Source organism: Atta cephalotes (assembly GCF_000143395.1).
Source record: "Atta cephalotes unplaced genomic scaffold scaffold00011, whole genome shotgun sequence".
NCBI classification, from domain to species: Eukaryota; Metazoa; Arthropoda; class Insecta; order Hymenoptera; family Formicidae; genus Atta; species Atta cephalotes.
This window is the reverse complement of record NW_012130075.1, coordinates 4,267,331-4,280,862: the sequence shown is the minus strand read 5'-3', so window position 1 is coordinate 4,280,862 and position 13,532 is coordinate 4,267,331. Positions and strand designations below refer to the sequence as shown.

General features: G+C 33.9%; 1 protein-coding gene across 1 annotated transcript; it reads right to left on the bottom strand.

The window, feature by feature from the left end:
* Positions 1 to 13,263, bottom strand: LOC105617060 (lachesin-like). The gene is made up of 8 exons (XM_012198639.1): positions 13,179 to 13,263; positions 10,011 to 10,132; positions 4,457 to 4,642; positions 3,578 to 3,770; positions 1,605 to 1,736; positions 1,408 to 1,527; positions 668 to 838; positions 1 to 368 (listed from the first exon to the last, which is right to left on the bottom strand). The coding sequence occupies exons 1-8, from the start codon at positions 13,261 to 13,263 to the stop codon at positions 1 to 3; spliced, it is 1,377 nt and encodes a 458-aa protein (XP_012054029.1).
* Between the last annotated feature and the right edge of the window lie 269 nt (positions 13,264 to 13,532).

Below are 13,532 nucleotides of genomic sequence, written 5' to 3'. Positions count from 1 at the left end.
TCAATCATGAATTAAAATCACCAGGACGATCATGACGAAACCGACGTGACATAATCGCGAATCATGTAATGATTTAACGCCGTTCTGAACGTCCAATCGTGTGGGCGCTGAATGCGCTGGAGCTGGTGCTGGCGGCGGAAATGCCGAGATTCTCGACTTGTTCGCGATATTCGGTGATGAGCTAGACAAATTCCGCCTGGACATCGGCGTGGTGTGGCCCACATTCTTCAGGGTCAGATCCGACTCCGTTTTGTTAAGCATGTACGAATATTTCTTTCCCTTCTTCTCCGTCTGCTTCCGCCAGATATACTTTTCGATAAGCTCGGTATTTTGTGTGGAGGCTGTCGTTGATTTGGATATTTGTAGCTCTGTAAATTCGATTTCAGAGAATATAACAAAGGCGATTATCGGTATTGTCTGACAATTAAGAGGCCAGATGTCATATAAACATTTTAAAGTGTCTTATAGATGTAAAATATATAAATTAATTATGAGACACAATCCATTCTGTTCTTTATGCGCGTTATTATATTTTCATTCTTTAAAAATCATAAGATGACAAAATAGAAATAAATATTTTCGGAATTTGATAAAGTTGTGGATTTATATTTAATTATATTTAATTTATGAATTTTTTACGACGTCACATTAATAGTTGTTATTATACCTTGTAGTCTTATGGATCCTTCCGCTTTTCCAAAAGCGTTTTCAGCGGAGCACGTGTAAGTACCAAAATCAGATTTGTCAAGGCGTTTGACAGTGAGATTTAGCTGATATGCATAGTCGTTGAGGATTATTTCTGATATATCGTGTTTCTCGCTCTCAAGTAGTTTGACTCCTAAAGTAAATATCTTCTCTTCAGAGATAATTCTATCGAGAATATATACATTTATAATTTAAATTAAAAAACAAAATTCTTTTTCGGGGAGCAGGGAAAAAGGAAAATAGAATCATTTTTTTATTAATCTAAAAGAAATGCATATTTTTATATTTTCAATAAAATTAATAATTCAATGGAACGAATAATAAAATTAATGTGGCTATTGTCGTAGAGAGAATTGCTAAACTATCTAACTTTTTATCGAATTTTTATCAAATAGCTATCTAAAAATTTTTATAGTTTTTAATCTCGGTGCATGTATAATAAAGTTAACGTAGATATAATATTCTCAGTTAAAATGAAATGTTTTATATATACCTTTTATTGAATTTTTTTTTTTGCGAATCCTAGGACGAAGAGTGTCACACACAACGAATATACATACAAGTCACAATGAAATAGATAAAGAAAATATTTATCTTGAATAACTGGAATACGAGAAAAGCAATTACGAAGCAACTAAGCTGTGCTCGAAAGGAATAAACAAGTATTTGGTACACATGGAATGAAAGTCGGTGTTCTCTCACCATTATTTCTGTACCATGTGTTTAGAGCCTTCGGCGAAGACTCCACGTAACACTGAAGAAGAACGTCGCTGTCGACGGGTGCCGCTACTAACTGGTTTGAGACTTTAATCAGCGGTTTGACTTTAACGAGAAAGATGCAATTAGTGTAACTTGGTCGAACGGAAGTTGTTACCTAGGAGCAACACGCGTACACTTACAACGTACGTTGACGTAATATCTCTTGCTGACCGATGGCGGCACTCCGTTCGACGCGATACAGAGATAAGATCCCATCTCCTGTCGTTGAATACCCCGCAGATGAAGTTGCTCACCCTCAAATGTACGTGCTGCTTTAACATTTCCGACGTGATAAAGGATGAGAGATTCGAAAATACAGATGTCTTTCAGACGCTCTCAATTTTCGACGCATTAAGCTTAAACCAATATCATTTCTCAAATATCATCTCTTTTATGCAGTGCAAAAGATACATTATTATCTGCCACGGTTTCTTTTTCGCAAAATAAAAAAATTGTAATAAATAATTAATCAGTGACTGGATCGATATTCCAATAAAAATGTTCGTCTCGGTTTTAAATAAGAAATTTGTGTTTATAAAAATTCTTCGAGCTAGTTGAAGTATTGAATGAAATATTTTTTATTATTGTAGATTACTCCTTGTCAATTACGAGAAAAGAGATGTCCACTCTTTTCGGAAATTTATATACCATGGTATAATAATTTGCGGAATAGTGAGTTTGCAAAGTCGTCTTGTCGCGTAAAGACAATGGTAATTAAAAGTTTTTGAAACAATATAAAATCAGACGTTGTAATGTGTGATTCTACGGCAGAGAAGAGATGGTAGAGTCACTCTGGCGGGGTGGAGATATCGCGACGGTATAACGTTTTCGCGACGCAATGTACACACTGGATATTGCAATCGGGTTCGCGAGTCGATAGAAGGGGGGGGGGGGGTCACGGTGAAAAGGAAATATATGTAAAGTCAACATCCATCACTCACAGTCAGGAAGGCTAATCGGATGACTGCTTTTCCGCGGGAAAGCACGGCGCGACGCAGCGGACACCGACGACAGGGCGAACCCCGTCGTCGTGCATCGTCGCTCTTTTAAAAGTGATCCGCTTGTAGGGGAATATTTCATCTCGAAAATCACATCCACACATACCGTATGGATCAATTAAAGATAAATCGCTGGACATACGATTTCGTTTAGCTACGACCAATCGCGTTCTTTTAGAACCGGCATCATAATCATTAGTCATATCTCGACGGTGAGAATTTTCATCTATCTTCGGCGATGACGTATTTCGCGTTTAATAGCATCCCTCGGTGAGGTGTGATGGAATTTTATTTCAACTTTTAAGACCGCAACTAGCGATTATCTTACTTTCACACGGTAATTTAAGCATTATTGTTTAATTAATAATTAATCAAATCGAAACATGTGAGTTTCTATTGTTATCCATGTATTGTACCTTTGAGTGTATTGTATTCTGATAATCACGTAATAAGCGTGTTTCTGTCAATATTAATTATCTTATCTTTTGTATACAAAATGGAAGATTTTGCAGAAATATCTAATTTATAGCTAAATATAACTCTGAAAATAATTTTGACTATAGTTTTTTTTTAATGAAAGACAGCTTATTATAAGCTACTTTCGAATATTCAAAAAATATTTTTTCAACATCAATTTATATACTGAAAAAGTCTAGGTATTTGATGTGCGTTATATATTTTAATTAGAGACATTTGCATTTGTTTGATATTATTAGAAATTATTTAGCAATTTTGTTTAACAGTTTATATCTTACTGATTGATAAATTGTTATTTCCTGTAAGGCACGTGGTTTTCATCGTGGCTTTCTTTCTCGTTTTTCTAAAAATTATAAATTTTGAACAAAACGCATTTTGCTTCTCAACTATTTTGATAGGTCAAAAAAGTTATTTTCTATGTCTAACTAAATTTTTAAATATTTCAAATTCATTCTTTTGAATACTGCAAAATGTATTATTGTCTCTTCGAATTTTCATGCAAATCGGGAGAAAAATATTTTCATTTCATGTTTTATATAATTTTCTCTTTTCTGATGTAATTTTTACATCCTTTTTAAAAATTTTTTACTTCCTTGCATGCACTCGTTCAAATATTTAAAAACTACTTAGCATCATACTTCGCTTGACGCTGTTCTCGTTCCTCAACGTAATGTTGCGGCCATCTTCCCGTCGCCAAATCACTACCGGTTCCGGGTTGCCAGTAGCTCGACATCGCAACATCAGATCGCCATTTTCCTTCGCGGTCAGCATATCCGCGGTGTTATCCAAGTCCATGATATCGGGTGGTATCACGACCTTCATGTAGCCGGTCTATGCGCAAGATTCATTACTACTCGAAAAAGTATCGATCTTGTCGACAATTTAATTACTGTACTTGACAGAGTTGAATTCAATTCAAAATCAATAAGAGTGTTGAAATATCTAATGTTTATACTAGTCTCTCTCTTGTTTGTACTAGTAGATTAACTTTAATCTCGGTCCAACTTGCTCTTCATCTTTTTCTAATTCTTACAACTAGGAATGAATTTGTAAAATTTAAATTTTTAGATATCAATTAATATATGTTTAGTTTTTCTTTTCGATATGTTTTTAATATATTTTCAAAATGGGTGAAAGAAAATTAAAATACGAATCCTGTACGATAATTAATTTTATAAAAAAAGAAAAATCCTAATAAAGAGTAGAAGCATCTTCGTAGTTCTGGGCTGACTTTTCTCTTTCATTCGCGAGAGAAATTAAAAAAAATTCATTCTAGCTCAATTTAAAAAAAATAATTATCAAAAAAGAACGTTTACGTCGCGACATGAGCGTTTTCTAATTCCGCGCTGAATATTCTTCGTTTTATACGGACGTACGCAGCGTGTATACATTGCATTCACGCGGCATTTGCGTTATACAGAAGGTCGGAGCGATATCATTCCCTATTCGGCGGCAATGTAGAACGTGATAGAGAACTGCGATGACTGTCGTTGCTAATGTTCAACGGCTCTACTGACCTGGCTCCTCATGGGATCCGTATTAACTTGACACATGTACGTGCCGGAGTCGTTCGGCTGAACGTTAGTCACGTGCAGCTTCCATGTGTTATGGCCGTTGTGAGTGACAGACAAGCGTGGGTTGTGCGCCACCATGTGCGTGTGAATGGCCAAAATCGCACGCGAATCCGATTTTATCCAGGCGACCTGCGCGTGACGTGACAAAGATGTTCATTTCGCCCACACAGTGACAAAGACGATGTAGCTGGAATAATGCTTGGAATAATAATTATAAAGCACAGTCGACATTAAATATTATTAATATCTATCTATGTACATATCTATATAATATGTATCTATTTATCATATTTGACATGATAAATTTGCTGAATTTATAATATGTATGAATTTATTAGAACTTCGCAAATGATGAAGTTCTCTCGCATGACGAATATATTTCGCAAATATCCTTCAGCAATATAAATTTCTTTATAAATGTCAATATGTATTTCTTTATGACTAGTAATCGTAAATGAAATGTTTCAACGTATTGCCAGACGCGCGCGCGCGTACACACACACACACACACACACACACACACACACACACAATAAATTAAATACTATTAATCTAACTTGCAGTTGTCCAATACTGTTTGCGTCAACATTTATGTAGCAAATCATAAATATGAATGTGAGTAGTTGATAAATAAAAAGATTGATAAAAGATATTTTTCACGAAAATCGAAAGTCTTCGATGATAAACACGATAGATATTTCGAATGTAAATAATTACTATATAGGTTGCGTTCCATTTAACGCTTACAACGCTCATGGAATTATTTTATCTTTGTTGTTTATCAAATATTAAAAGGATAAATGATGTTCGCGAGCATTGCGAGCGTTAAGTAGAACGCAGCCATAATTACAGAAATGGATAACTGATTACAAATAGTGATAAAAATTGACACGATGCGCTATTAATTTTTTTAGCTTTACGTGACACGATACTCGGAAATAGATATACGTACTTTTCCATCTATTGAGCAAACTATTAAAAAACCACGATAACAATTAACGATTGTACTTTACGGATCTAGGAATTAATATAAACTAATAAATTAACAAATTCAATAATTTAATGGGCTACGAGCCAGAGATACAAAAACAGAGAATGTATATTTTGAAAATTATAAATATGAAATTATAACAATCGACGTTTCGACGCCGATCGGGTCACTCTAAAAAAAAAATATTAACAAAAATTTTTAAATATTAAAATATTACAAACGGCAAAATAAAATTTCTAAAACTTTTCCATAACTTAATACATGTATAATGTGATGTAAATACGTTTTATTTGCTGAAATGCTATAATCATTCTATTGGTTCTTCAATATAATCCAAAAACAAACTCGATTAGCAATGGCATTTTACTTGTGTTTTTGTAAATTGTCCTGTATTATAAAAATGTTGAGTCCAAAGTTAAAATTCTCATAGTAGAAAAATGTTGAAAGCGTTACAGCAGTGCAGAAGTTAAATTGAAAACATTTTCTTAAAGAATTTAAATCTCATAATAAGAAAAAAAAATAACGCTCGCTTATAGACATCTCAAATTGGAACAAATTGCAATGCGAAAAAAAATGTGCCTCAGACGAAATATCGCAACACAATGAATTAATACTAATAAATTAAATAATTAAGAAATGTGTATATTAAACAGATGATATGTATAATTTTTAAGACTTCCATGAGCATTAGATCGTCTTAAAAAAAAAACAGCGATAAAAGAATGTCATAAAGATAAATAACGTGCAGGATATGTATACATGTATGTGGAAGGAGAGGTTTTTGCTCTTTCTCACATGAGAAAAGAGATGATTGCATTTTGCATAAGGGGAGAAGTAGAAGGAGATTGAGTCTCGAAAAGCGCGAACTCTTCATTAGTACTGTGTCGAGCTGGTGCTTAAAAAGCGTCGCGGTGCTTGCGAAAGGCGCTTATCGGTATTCATACTGAGACGCTGGCGTGACGGTTGGAGCTGCACTCTCAAATTCCGCTCAGGTTTACGTTGCTACAACCCCTATTTCGAGCTTGCCAACCCCCTTCTCTTTCGCGCTGGCACGGATCGGTAGCTCGATCTGTCATATTTCAGATGGCGGTGAAGTCAATGAGCAAGATAAAAGGGCTTTTAAACTGTGAACAAAAGCTCGTGTCGCTGCGTTTCGATCCAACAATGGAATTTAAGATGTATACGCACGTAAGAGAGAGATCAGGGTATTTACTTGGGAACAAAGCTTTTGTAGCGACGACTCACTCGCTAAATCTATATATCTCCGTGTGATCCATCGCGGATCAGAAGCAATCGGCCAGGTGTCCTCATAGACATCCGATATGTCTGACGCACGCGACATAATCTACATGACATTACATCTCAGGGTATTGCATTTACGGTGGTATTACGCGATATTCAGTTACTAAGTTTAGTATTCAGATATATATATATATATATGTACGTAGTACATTAAAATTTCACGTTTCTATATTGACTCGTATAACTCGTATTGACATATGTACTTGCAGCGAAAGAATTATTTCCGAAATAAGGTACTTAATATTTTTCTATACTTTATAAGAGCTTTATCTCTCTCAAATTAATTTGAAATACATCACCGACGTAACACTATGCGAGTCTAATTACAAGGCTTGAATTTCCTGCGGAGAGATATAGCATCGGAGGCTTCGGATACGGCTGCACCGATCATTACACGGGACTGTGGTAAAGGGTTAAATTTCTGAGATTAGATGTTACCGGATGCACGAGACGCGGTTACGTGTAACGCAACGACGAGTTCGAGTTAGCTGCCAAATTAAACAGCTTTCAATGCAGGTATTTTGATGCGAGAACAAGCACGTTTTTGTAAATACGTATTCTGTTTCCTACTATCGCAAAAAACATAAATATATATCTCTCTTTTCTTCATTTAAAAAAAGTATAATGTGCACTTTGCAGAAAGAAGTAAAAAATAAAGTCACGTAAAAAATGTATATTGTACGTGATTAAACAGAAGGAAGAAAGATAAAAAAGAAAGGAAACAAAAAGACAATATTTTGCATGCGCGCACGCGAGGTTTCTCTCTATGCCAACAATACATCTAAACGAGATAGGAAGGGAAAACAAAAAGGTAAATGTTATTACAGTAACTGATCGGAAATTGAACGAAGTTGAGATTGAAATTTCTGACTTTGATCATGATTACATATGTATAAAAAAATGTGTATAGGAAAATGTATGGAGAGTCATCAAGATTTTTTTCTTTGCAACTCGATCAAACTTTATTTCTCTCCACAATTTCATAATTACTAAAATGTGACAATTGGACATAAACTATTTCTATAATATTTTTCAGTGATTGAAAATATGTTAAAAGAGCTTTTTTAGCGAGTAATCAAAGTTTGGAAGAGTAAATAGATAAGAAATTTGAATTATTCTGAGTATTGTAAGTGTGCTTTAACAGAATCTTAATTTAAGATTTTATTGCAAAAATATTTAAAGATGAAAGTTAAGACGACGATAATAAATAATATTGAGAAAAAAATCAATCCTCGCATAATTTTCTTCTTAAATTATTCTATCATTATTTATTACAGCTAGACGATAGAACTTTATTCATGTAATAATTTTGAGTTACATTTTAATTCAACGCTATTAATTGCAAAATTACGACTATTCTTTGTACAGTTTCCCATCTAATCGCCGTCTGGTTGAAGTACATGAGGTGCGTATAAACGGTGTAGCAAAGTCAGTGCGAATTGTATGAGAAAAAGGAGTACGGAAAGGAAGAGAAGTACGGCGACAAAAATCAAGGCTATTCAGCGTCGCTATATTAGCAGATCTGATTTATGTCCTTTCTTCCGTCGTTTCCTTTCTCTTTCCGGTGGGAGAGAGGAAGAGAAGAGTCCTTCGGCACAGCCGTGAGCGACAAGACGGTGGCGAGCATCTCCGAGCGAACACCCTTCAACGGCGTTAGAAACGCGATAGAAACGATTGTCGCGATCTGAGCACGCAATCAAAACTTGGACTTCTTCTTGAAAGTGAATTACTCGCGACCAGGGTCCGTCCCAGAAGAGAGATTCTCTGGATTCTAGCGCGTATACACAACCGAACGCTTCCTTCGCAAACTCCCGTATACAAGTCAGTGATTGTAAATACACGAAGAGCGAATGTTTCCGCGTTAAATCGTTGCATTGTTGACATGGGATAACAATTGGGAAAAACAAGCGACCTGTCGATACAGCGGTTAAATTGCTAACAATAATTGATAACGGTCAGTAAAATAAACGTACAAATATATTCTCGCTTCAGAACAAATAGAAATAGTGGCAAATAGAATCAACCTATTTGGAGGTGAAGTTCCCAGCAATAAAAATTTTGAAATGGTTTTCAAGTAATCAGTGATTGAAAATATGTTGAAAGGGGCTTTTTTGCGAGTAATCAAAGTTTGGAAGAGTAAATAGATAAGAAATTTGAATTATTCAGTTAATTGTAAGTGTGTTTTAACAGAATCTTAATTTAAGATTTTATTACAAAAGTATTTAAAGATGAAAGTTAAGACGGCGATAATAAATAATATTAAGAAAAAAATCAATTCTAAACTTATTGCATTTGTCGTTTAACGTTTAATTTATTTCATATTGCGCATATTTCATATTTCATATTTACATATTTGCAAAATTGAATTTGAGAAGATACGCGAGTTTCGATGAGATTTTCGTTTAAAACAATCTTTTAACATTCGATCTTCACTGTCTGTAATCTTTATTGTAAAAATATTGCGAATAGAGAAAACCGCATAGTAAGATCGATCGAAATAGATAGTTTTGCTGATACGAAAATAGTATTCTTTGCCTCGATACGTTCTTCCGGTTTTGTCTTTTTGTCATTGGAAGATGCTGTGAATACTCGACGGTTTCGCCTGATTTACATTGTTTCGCTATGCAGATCCAAGGTAAACATCTTGACATTTGTAACGTCGCTCGCGGCTTCTCCCTTAGGAGTTCAAGAAACGACAATCGAAAAAGTCGATGGATCGTGCACATCTGACATTTTTACGAGAGCTAAGTTATATTTCAAAACAGCATGGGATACATAATTTTTATGGAGCAATATAAAACAAGTATTAAATAACTGAATATTGATTCGATTCGGTCGATATTGTTTATTTTATTCTGGCTTATTAGAGAACATCATTAATATTACTGTTCATTATTCTTCTATTTCTTTTGTGTTGCAAGAGTCAGCGTCTATTTATATGGCATTGCTTCATAATTAAGTTTTACTTTCGAATGACCATTGCTCGAAATAACATGGTCTAATAATATTCGCTTAATCGAGCGGTGGAATAATATAGTTCCAGATGGTTACATCGCAATTACTCGACAATACAATCCATCTAAGCTACATCCGATATATTAAGCGAAAATACGATCTAGGCCACATTACTTACTATTTCGAGCGGTGGCCCTAATCGACTAGCTAATTACAACATGCGCACGAGAGCAACGCGAGTACATTTACCTTGTAAGACTGGAGATGATTAACGACGCAGGTGAAGGAGACGTCGCGACCTTGAGTGACCGTGTGATTTTCTAAGAGCGCCAGAAATTCGGGCAGGACCTCGGACTTGGGCGGCGTTTGTCCTGAATTGTGCAATTAGCGATTATGCGCCAGCGATTACGGCTAAAACGATCAGCAAAGTTAATCCCTAATTAGCCTACGCGGCCAACTTGCCGTTGATACGAATATGATATATGGACGGGGTATTAGAGAAATTTTGGATTCCTCAATACAAGAATGCCCATCATCTTTTTGCGTCGTACGAATAAAAAATTAATTTAGATTTAGATCGCTGCATGCTATTTATGCATGTAACGAGAGGTCGGTCAACTATGTCGTCGTGCGATAATCATAATTCTTTCTATGGATAGCATTTGTGGAATTATATCACTAGTGTATGATCCGTAACTTTGAAAACAACTTCTATGAAATGAAAATTAATGTTTAAAAGGGTTGCATATATTTTCTTAATATAAATATAAATAAAAATTGGTTTGTATTTCTTGATTATTGCAAATGATAATATATATTTGACGTTTCATAAGCCTTCACTGAGAGAAAAGTTTTTGTGACTATAATTATGATAATTATATATCATAATTATGATTATTCTTGCTGTAATGTTAGTAATAATAAATAATAAGTTTTATCAATACATACATCTAGTTAGAAAATGACTATAAAATATAATTATTATTGCCAAAAACGATGCAATCACTATAATTCAATTATAATTCATACTCATTTTTTGGGTCGATAATATTTTATCAATTATTACAGCAATAATAAACATAATTATGATAATATTATATGTACACTATTAGAAAAAATGTGTCGAATTTAACACCGCATGTCGCAAACGGTCCACTCAAATTTTTAGATTAATTAAACAATAGAAGATGAATATGTTAGAAAGTCCACAAATATTATGTAAAATAATAAATACAAAAAAAGATATCAACACAGTTTGTAAAAAACCGTAGAAGCATATTTTTTTTAGAAAATTAACTTTTATGATATGTTAAATTAACACGTATTTCATTCATTTGTCTTAGAATTTACATTTTAAAACACATTATTTTTATTTGTTCATTTAAAATATATAAATTATGTTATAAATTATGTTTGACATTAAGAAGCAATGAATATAAATTTCACAAAAAATGTTTAAGTAACATAATTACATTTACAATTAAATTAACACTTAAAAAATTCAACACAAATTATTAATACAGAACGTGAGTGGACCGCTTCCAATACAAATACACAATTTTTTCTTACTGTGAGTTATAATCACAAAAACACCAAAATTTTTCTTTCAGTGCTGAATATATACATTCTATTTTATTGTCCTATGAATCTTTTGGAACGATTTTTGTTCGTATTTTACTATGCAACACGCAGGGACAGTCAGTGCGCCGTATAATGGAGTGTTGATTAATCGCGTCGAACCGTTATATGGACCCTGTATAATCATCTCACGTCACGATAGTCACCCTTCTCGCATGGCGGATGCCAATTCGATATGACGTTACATTTTACACAGGAAGATCGTGCGTTGATCATTCCAGCAATAATGGAATAGAATCTAATAAGTGAAATAAAAAAAAGATATATTCTTCTTATATCCCTTTTGATTAGCTCGAGGCAAACACGCGAGCACGAAGAAAAGAGAGAAAGTTTCGCGAGAAACGGAGTGTTTATTAATCACGTGGAACACGGCCGAGCGAAAGTTCGCTGACTTGTGGAGTAATCATCATCTATCATGATCTATCGCGTGGAAAGGCTATCCCCCGAAGAGCAGGTAATATTTTCGTTGGTCTGCACATGCGAGTCGAGTACTCGACAACCTATGCACTGTGATTTGTATGTATAGTGTAATGTCGAGAAATCATCCCTATATTGCCCCAAACTAACCTGTACCTTACTATTGTGGGTCACTAGTGACCGAGTGATTCCTTACTTATGAGTCTTTCAGTTATATAATTATAATTTAAATTATACTACATTTTGTTATTTTCCAGAATGAAGTTAAATATTTGTTCTAGAAGGTATATTTTATCGAATGTATATTTGTGAATTTTTAAATAGATGAAAACATGAACGGGTTCTAATGATGGTAGGAATGAGGCATGATATTCTATAAGAGTTAAAGAGGAATCTCAATAAATTTATATTGAATTATAAGAAGAAATATTTCAGGTATATGTGAATTATTACAAATACATTTCTCATATTTTATTATTTCTTATATTTACAAAAATCTATTGTTTCACATATAAATTTATTAAAGTACGATAAAGGTTTAATTGCATTTATACACTGAAATGTCATAGTAAAATACGAACCAAAACTGTACATATTGTACGTAAATACAATAATAATAATTCTCATAATAATTTAGGTTATAAAACTATTACTAGAATTCATTGCAAGAATAAATATATAATTATATACCCAGTTATTATATCAATGAATTAACTACATTAAGTTGGATGATTGACAATCATTCATTAGATCAAAAGTAACCAAAATTTTTTTCAGTGTAAACTTTATCAAATTTCCTTCATATTCCTTAATTCTAATATAATAAATATACGTAAATTTCTGTAAGTTTAAGATTAAATCATTTAAAAAAAAAAAAATTTCGTAATCTACAGTTATGCAAACGAATAGAGATAATAAATAAATAAGCGTAACGATACAGAATGCATTTCGTTTTCCGAGAGAAAAAGGAAGAGAGAGGAGTTGGCGGCCTGTGCTACTTTGCAATTCCTGCTTCTTTTTAAGCGGGGATTCTTTTTAAGCTCTCGCGAAAACGCGAAAGGCTACCGATAGCAACGTCTTTGGAGAAGGATTTCATTTGATTCTTACCGTAACTGGAGCAAAGAAAGGCGGCACAAAAGTAACGGGCACGATACCAATCGCGGCGCGGCGGTCCTTGGATAGAAGAGAAGGAGGGAATTCTGTCATTTCGTGCGGATTAAAAACTTGTAACTTTTGCTTCTCCTCGCAACTCCCCCGGACAATTTTCTCTTTTTTACCTGTCTCTCGTAAGGATCTACGCGTCGTCGGATCACGGAAATATTATACTTACCTTATCGAAGCGGTATATTCGAGACTTCTTACCGAGAGTGACGGAGAAGAAGGTGACAATAAGGGCGCACAGTGCGAAGTTCCGTGATGCCATGCCATAGGGTAAGCCATACGCCATACGTACTGCAACAAAAAGCGTGAAATTGAAGCAAGCCCTTTGTTAAATATATTAAATAAACCAAGTGACAGTATCACATTTAGATTGGAAATTGTTTAAAAATATTTAATGACTTTTTAAATTTTTTATTTACTATTAATTGATTGCTAATTTTTATAGTAAAACGTCATTTACAATTCGTTGATTTAAAATTAATATAAACATAGGCAAATCGATGCACGGAAAATCCTTTTACTAAAATAATTAACTTCGGATCGGGATGTTTGAAT

What these genes read in the sequence shown, in the direction of transcription:
- LOC105617060 (XM_012198639.1), bottom strand. Translation starts at nt 13,263, where the DNA reads ATGGCGTATGGCTTACCCTATGGCATGGCATCACGGAACTTCGCACTG. An exon ending in ATCATCTCCAGTCTTACAAG is followed by an intron (nt 4,643 to 10,010) that starts GTAAATGTACTC and finishes CGTCACGCGCAG; the next exon opens with GTCGCCTGGATAAAATCGGA. An exon ending in CACATGGTACAGAAATAATG is followed by an intron (nt 839 to 1,407) that starts GTGAGAGAACAC and finishes TATTTACTTTAG; the next exon opens with GAGTCAAACTACTTGAGAGC.